Source organism: Syngnathus typhle, linkage group LG2, assembly GCF_033458585.1.
Source record: "Syngnathus typhle isolate RoL2023-S1 ecotype Sweden linkage group LG2, RoL_Styp_1.0, whole genome shotgun sequence".
Classification (NCBI taxonomy): Eukaryota; Metazoa; Chordata; class Actinopteri; order Syngnathiformes; family Syngnathidae; genus Syngnathus; species Syngnathus typhle.
The window spans coordinates 17,730,526-17,738,206 of record NC_083739.1 but is presented as its reverse complement, the minus strand read 5'-3'; the positions used below and the strand labels follow the sequence as shown (position 1 = coordinate 17,738,206).

The 7,681-nt window shown below is 41.0% G+C and overlaps 1 protein-coding gene across 1 annotated transcript; it reads right to left on the bottom strand.

The window, feature by feature from the left end:
* Positions 1-65: 65 nt before the first annotated feature.
* Positions 66-4,868, bottom strand: trim107 (tripartite motif containing 107). The gene is made up of 4 exons (XM_061272908.1): positions 4,193-4,868; positions 3,286-3,425; positions 1,775-1,942; positions 66-1,232 (listed from the first exon to the last, which is right to left on the bottom strand). Exons 1-4 carry the CDS (start codon positions 4,667-4,669, stop codon positions 524-526), a joined length of 1,494 nt encoding a protein of 497 aa, XP_061128892.1. The 5' UTR covers positions 4,670-4,868; the 3' UTR covers positions 66-523.
* Positions 4,869-7,681: the final 2,813 nt, after the last annotated feature.

Sequence of the window (7,681 nt, the reverse complement as noted above, 5' to 3'; positions counted from 1 at the left end):
GGGTATATAGTTGAATTAATATGCCATTATTGTATTATATTTAGTTATAATACTGAACACAGAAATATCATTTTCATTTATTTGTATCTATAAATCACAATGCAAGAAAAACACATGGCTGATTTCCTGAGGGTTAGCAATCAACAATATACATATTTTTTTAAATGAAACAAAAAATGTGAAAGCCAAGAATATTATTCAAAACAACTAAACAATCAATAATGATACTGAACAATGTCTCTGTTGTAAACAAACAAACTATGATTTGACTGCTCTTTTTACATGATTCTTTAATGTTATCGTGCTAAATTAATCAGGCTGATTCTGATTCTGGTTGTATTTCCTTAATTACAGTGACACATAACAGTAGTTGCACTAGATGGAGTATAAATATTTTTAGAATATAAGTTTTGAGTTAATGTAATGAATCTAAAATGCAGACACCAAGGATTTTTCACCTTGGTGCCATTTTAATAAACTGACACTCAGATTCACCATGGCGTATGAGACACAACAGATATGCTTACAAGCCACACTGGAGTGTGATCCAAGAGTCTGGCGTGTTGGAGTGAATGCTGAAAACTGGGTAAACAGTCTCTTTAAATGCAACGTTGAACGTGTAGAGATGCTCTCTTTGGCCTTTAATGCTATGGAACGTCAAAGTGCCTTTCTCATAGTCCAGTCCCACTTCAATCTTCAGCGGCTGACTTGCCATTTCACGCAGGACTACAGTGGATGAGGACTTGCACGCCGTCAGTTTGCCGTTTTTCCACTGGAGCCGCCAGGACAATGAGTTGTGACCCAGTCGGCTGTGGTCGCCGCGTCGAGGGATGCTCTTGTAACACAACCCTAGTGACCACATGCTGTCTGGGCCCACCTCCACCACCCAAATATGCTCGCCACTGGAAAAGCCCTCGTTGCACATGACCTGCGGGGCACTGGTGAAGCGCTCCTTCTTCTCAGTGTATGACTGCTTGGTTTCGCTGTACTTGGCCGTGCGCAGATCGTTGCTCAGTTGCAGGCTAGGGTGGGCTGTGCTCGAGTTGAAGGTGAGCTCCAAAGGATTGAAAAGGAGGCAAAGGTACTCAGCAAGGCGGCTCATTTCGGCTCGGAAGGCCTCGGTCCTGAGGCCTGTCTGCAGTTGCTTGGTGGTAAGTGGAGCGTTTGCGGGGATGTTGCAGGAAATTTGGATTGTGGCAGCCAACCTTAGCTTCTCGTCTATCATTATAAACCTAAAAAATAGGTAGAAATGTCAAATACCAAATGTCCTTTGTTTCATCAGTATTTAAGTTGTGCAAACAGCCCAAGCTTGTCATGCAAACGTCTCGCAAGACTTGAACTCCGAGAGTTCCATTTGTAAAGGAATAGGGTTTTTTGTAATACAGCTTTTGTGCTTAAGTGTTTGAAAGTAAGTTAGATCGGTAAAAAATAATGTATAAAAATAGATTGACACAACTGTCAATGTTGTTAAAGCTTCTATGAGATAGTCCCTTTAAAAATGAAAATGAATTGTGTGTTGAATTACAATTTCGATCAATAATCCGATTCCACAATTTATCCATTCACTATGGCTTATGCTATACGAGGTCATAAAGTCATCCCAGGTGTCTCCATGTGAAAGGCAAACTACACCCTCGACTGGTTGGTTGCCAGTCAGTGAAGGGCTGAGACAAGCATTCATTCACACCGTCACTTAGTGGAAACTGAGCCTATATTACGTCAGGTGATGGTAGCTGTAAATATGTAAAATCATCAAATAAAAACATAATTATACTGGTTTATGAAGCTGCATGAATCCGTCATGTTGAGGGCCTCGGTTGCACTTTGCTGGGCATCCACTAGCAGCTTCTGTTGCTCCTCCAGCGAGCCCACGCCCACCTGCCAGCTGCTTCGACTCTGGCTTTGCTTCTCATCCAGGAGCGTCTGTAGTCTCTCGCGGTACCTGAGCACATCCCCCCCAAATAAAGAAAAGTTGAGTACTAACCAGAGAACATAATGCCAGAATGTTCTTCGGTTCTAAACTTACAGAATCGCTATTCCTATAGTGATATGTTTTTTTTTTTCGAAAAAGAGAAATCATACAGGATGTCATATTTTTGTGAAATGTCACAATCATACCAGAGCTTTTAATTTGGCCTAAAAATATACATCATCAAACAACCAGTATTAATAAGTTATTTCTTTCCATGTGACTTGACTGGAGGCATCTTTACAGTGCTGACATGGCGGAAAATAGACATGTTATCAGTGAAATGAAATGCAGACAAACAAGAGAGGATTACAATGACTGTCAGGTATGCATTTTTATCGGTAACAGCGCCGAGTCTTGCTCTTCAAGTTTGAAGTCATAAGCAAATAGCTACTTGTGTGAGGAGTTCATCTGGATCCAGACACATTTTCAAAAGGTCTACTACTCGACTTCCAAAAACATCCAGATGCTTGCATTTCGTGAAATCAATTGATGAAATTATTTTTTCAGTGTAGTGTAATAATAATTGAAAAGTACTCAATGGGAAAATATATAACATGACATGATAGTTGTAATAACAAGTATGTCTAGCAATGCCCTCCAATCGTGGCCTGTACTGTCTTAAAATCAACCCGTGTGATCAATTTTCTGAAACTTTGAAAAACAGGTTGTCTACATCCGTGCACTTGACCCGGACCATGATTCAACAAGTAGACAGATAACATTCATTTGACATGCAGGTCACAGGCCTATTAAATTACGGATACTTGTCATCAGTTTTGTAACACGAGAGTCAAAATGATCCACAGTTTTTCCTTTCTTCTATGGCACGGTTCCCTAAACTCCAAATTTTTAATTGTATCGCAAAATATTGTAACACCAGTGTACTGTACCCACTCACAATCTTGCTTTTTATGCAATGATTCCCACCGCAATTGTATGCTGCTATAAGAGGTGTGTCATGGAAGATTATCCAATTTCATTCAATTCAGAAAATTGTCATACATTCCTGACAAATACCGTCATGTGCAATTTATGCCATCGTTTGAAAGTTGCCTTCACCTACCAGAACAATAACTTGGTGTTCAGTTAAACAGGCCCAGTTTACACTAGGGCCAATACATTTTGAGTTAATTATTTCAGTATATTTTGTGGCATTTTTGTGTGGTGTGACATTTTGCGAAGACAAATTGTCCATACCAGCAACCCAGCATGAAAATAAACCTGCAGCTTTAGCTTTCAATCCAAGTGTGTATGGCTTCTTTTTTTCTGAACTTGGCTAGAACAAAACCTGTTTTATTTTCTTGTTTACTTACCCTTCGATCAGCCTAGCCATGACTTCCACCGTTGTGATGGCCTTGTTAACCAGTTTGTCTCCAACGGCTTGAGAATGATCCTGTTGCTCCTTGACGCGTTCCACCAGGAAGTTAGTCATCTGTAGCCTGTTGGAAACAACCTGCAAATGCACATTTATTGCAGGTGTCAATCAAAAATAACAATATACAGAGGTATGGCAGACTGACTTGTGCGTGCTAGTCCCGTTACAAGAAATGGGGACAACAATCGGCTTCCACAAAGAGCACAACGGAACCAAATCGCACCACAAGTCCCTCATACATTATTTTTGTTATATATATACTGATAGTGTGACTGTCCAAACAAAGTATAAGCACTAGTGTTTTCTACATGTAGAAATCCACTCAGAAAATATAGTGTTCTTTTTGCAATCAGGGAATATTAATTCATTTAACTGACTGTTAGTCTAACACAGTGTACATTAAGTATACGTAGATGAGGTCATCAGTCACAATCATTCACTCACCTATGAGCAATTAACTCTTCAGTGAGATCATGTTTTTGGAGGAGAGCCAACATGGTAATTAGTATAGTGCCATGTTCTCATATATGTTTGTGTTCGGATTACCTTTGAATTGTAATAAAGCCTCTTGAAGACTTTATCTATTATTAAAAAATATATTTTTACGTGTAAATTTTCCCTTTCACATGCAGCTCAATGATAATGACCCAAGCAAGTGAAAATTTGGATTAAGTGGGTGAATAGGTGAAAGTAAGGATCGTGTGAAAGTAAGGATTAAGTGGTTGAATAGGTAATTAAAATGCAAACATTGGTTCTGACTGATTATTAAAAGCAGTCTGTATTTTTGACTAACATTATTTATTACTAGTAATTCTTATTAAATGTGACAAATTCAAGAGACTTACTTTGCTGCGGACCTCAAGGGCATGCCTCATTTCGCTCTCAGCAATATTGAAGGTGAGAAGTTCATGGCCCTGGTGTAGCCCCTCCATGAAACACTTGGAACACAGCAAGGTCACGTCGGTGGAGCAAAAGTACACAAGGGGAAAATGGTGGATGCTACACTCCTTTTCCGCACAGGATGCCTCGTCTGCAGGAGGCGCGGACGGTTGGCCTGTCCCCTGCAATTTCTCCTCTTGATTGCCGCAATTTGATCCTAGGTAGCCAGTGATGATATTACTTAGTTTGAAGTTCTTCTGCATGGATTCGCGACCCGGAAACTCCAGGCGACACTCGGGGCATTTCAGCTTCGTATCGGTGTTGCTGAGGGTCTGCAACATGCACACTTGACAGTAGTTGTGTCCGCAGGGGAGAGTCACAGGGTCTAAGTAAAGCTGAAGGCAAATGGGACAAGTGAGCTCCTCTCGCATGGAAGAACTCATGGTGGAAGGTGATGATGAATAATTGCTGCTCTATCCTTGATTGTCTTTTAGAGCTTTTCAAAACTCATTGGTAATCTTCCCGATCCCACCAGCAGCACCAGCAGCAGCAGCAGCAGCAGCAACAGACTATGTTCTATGCTGCACGCAAGTCCAACAAGAAAATGTCGGTTGCCTTAAGTTCTCCTTTGATAGGCAGTATGTGCACATGCGCACCAAGAAAAACAACATTCCTTTCCAGAGCTACCGCACAATGAGGGTTGTTTGTGGTAAAAATATGCAACACAGATCAACACTTATTGTGTTCTCTCAATCTGGATGCGCTGTAAATAGCCGCTAGTCTCCAGTTAGAGACTACATCACGTACACAAAATTATGTTTTTGCTGACTACTCTGTGGAATGAGCTTTTTTCTCTTCGTTGGTTGTTTATTTATTTCTGTATTATTAGACGAATACTTTTACACGAGCAAACGTTTACGCATTGCTTGGAATTGGGCTAACAGTAAATGTGGGAACCTGCTTTAGTGCACACAATTGAATCACATGGACCGGATGACTCATGTTGCCGGTAAACAGAGCTCAGAGAAGCCCTTCTTGTTTTCACTGAGCAGTTGTATAAAAGCCCGTCAGCAGTTACTGTCAGCTCACGTGTCAGTGGAAAAATCTCCTAATAAACATAGAGAAGAATTAGCTCGATATGATAATGCTTTTTAAATAACTACGGGATCAAGGGCATGACCTTGAACAGGGTTCCAACTTGCAAGGCAATCATGAATGTCCAATGTGATTCCACAGATTTGTTTTAGTAAAAAATGAACTCTGATTGACTGCTCTCATTGATTAAGATGACTAAAAAAAATACCCATGGAGTAATTAATATCTGCATATTAAGCAAGCGGACAAAAACAATGTATCCTCCTTATTCCTGAGGTATGTCCTGAAGGAACTACTATGGGAGGAACTTCCGGTAGCAGACTTCCGGTCAAATGCACCCATTGGTTGCAATAAATTTCGCTTCAGAAGCAACGTTTAGGAACTGTATTTTAGCCATAGTTGCATTAAAAAATGTCTTGCAAGCCTCGGTAGCTTGTTGCGCTGCTGGCGGTTGTACTAACAAGCAGAAGAAGTTGAACCAACTGACGGGCTTTCCCAGCTTCTACCAGAGAATGGGGAACACAGACAAATTAGTCTGAAATTTGCTTGAAAGAACCACCTCGTCGTTGTGCATAGAACAAGCACGTCGCAACATTCGCATTGAACTCAGTACTAATGTGCTTGCATTACATCATCGGCGAAGACTCACCGGGTGAGTCCCACAATAACATTGGATATCGTTGAAAGTTTAGTATTTGTCAACCACTGAAATTACTGAAAGGATTCATTGAGCACCATGAAGCTTGTTTACAAGAAGCGTCCCTCCCAGCCATGTGGCTACAAGCAGATACATCTGCCACCAACTTTATTACTGAGCAGATATTGATGCAGTTCCAAACTTTTCAGATTTCTCACGTATGTACCGATAGACTTGGAATGTAGTAAGACAGGATCGCAACTTTTTGCGAGTCACTTTCTTTATCATCCACCTACCGCTCTAGATTAGCAGGAAGCAAGATTGAAATGCTTTCCTTCATAAACTACAACAACTGACGTCCCCATATTGTTCAATTCTGTCATTGTCAATAGAAAGTGGAATTTCACCAACAATTCCCACAGAACTAAAAGTCCGGTTTCACCATACTGGAACTGCCTCCTACCTTTCATGGTATGTAAAAACATGGTGAATATAGAGCAGGGATTGGCAAAGTGACAATGTTAATATTTGTGTACTGTTGCCAACCAAAGTGCACCTTATCTTCTTTTAAAATATTTCACAAGATTGGAGGATTACTCTTTACACAATCTCCCTAAACCATCCAGCAACCTGGGTCATGTCCTTTGCACTCTCCTCTTTCGCCCATGCCACAGCTTTTTTGCCACAGGGGTTGAGGTCTGGGAAATGAGAGGAGCTTGATTCTGGGTCTGGGTCTTGTGGGATCTTACAAAATTGTATAGAAAGAGTACCAAAAAAAACTGTTTATTCTTCAGAGAATACTTATTATTAGTTTGTGAATAGTGTCCCTTTAATAGGTAGGGTTATAATCCTTTTCATGGACTTACAGACTAGTTCCAGACGAGGGCTTCATCCATCCATCCATCCTTCCATCCATTTTCTATACCGCTGGTCCCCATGGGGGTCGCGGACGTGGTGGAGCCTATATCAGCAGTCATCGGGCAGTAGGCGGGGGACACCCTGAATCGGCCTACCAAGCATGTTTTTGGGATGTGTGAGGTAACCGGACTGCCCGGAGAAAACCCACACGAGCACGGGGAGAACATGCAAACGCCACACAGGGAGGGTCGGAGGTGGAATCGAACCCCCGCCCTCCTAACTGTGAGGGGGACGTGCTAACCAGTGCACCAGAAGGCTTCAATCAGACAAAATTGTTTTAATTTTTACAAGGAACAAAGTCCAGTGACATGAGGACAGCCGAACCATATGTTCCTAGTTTTAGACCAGTTGGAGAAAACTTAATTCAGCCTATGACTTTTTGTCAGACACAATTTGTTTATCTCCAACTGTCCTTTGAAATATTAGGTCAGATATTGCCAAGTAATAAACGACAACAAACAACAACAGACTAAAGTGCAGTACATAAATCTAAAAGCAGATCATCCTGAACTGGCTCTTCTGTGCTCCCATGTGGCCAAACAGTAAACCGGCACACAAACTTCCAACACTCCTCTGAAGCCAGGAATAAAACATTCATTAAAAGTGTATGCCACCTTCTAAAATTCAACATCAGTGGAAATATTATATAGCATACTGTGATTTATTTATAGGTGCCTACAGCTAGGCCATCTTCCCATGCAACACAATGACTAAGCACTGTGACTGATGCTCACCTAAAAAAAAAAATGTTTGAATCCCACTTTCTATTTTCTATTTTTTTTCTTCTCATTCTGTAAAATACTTT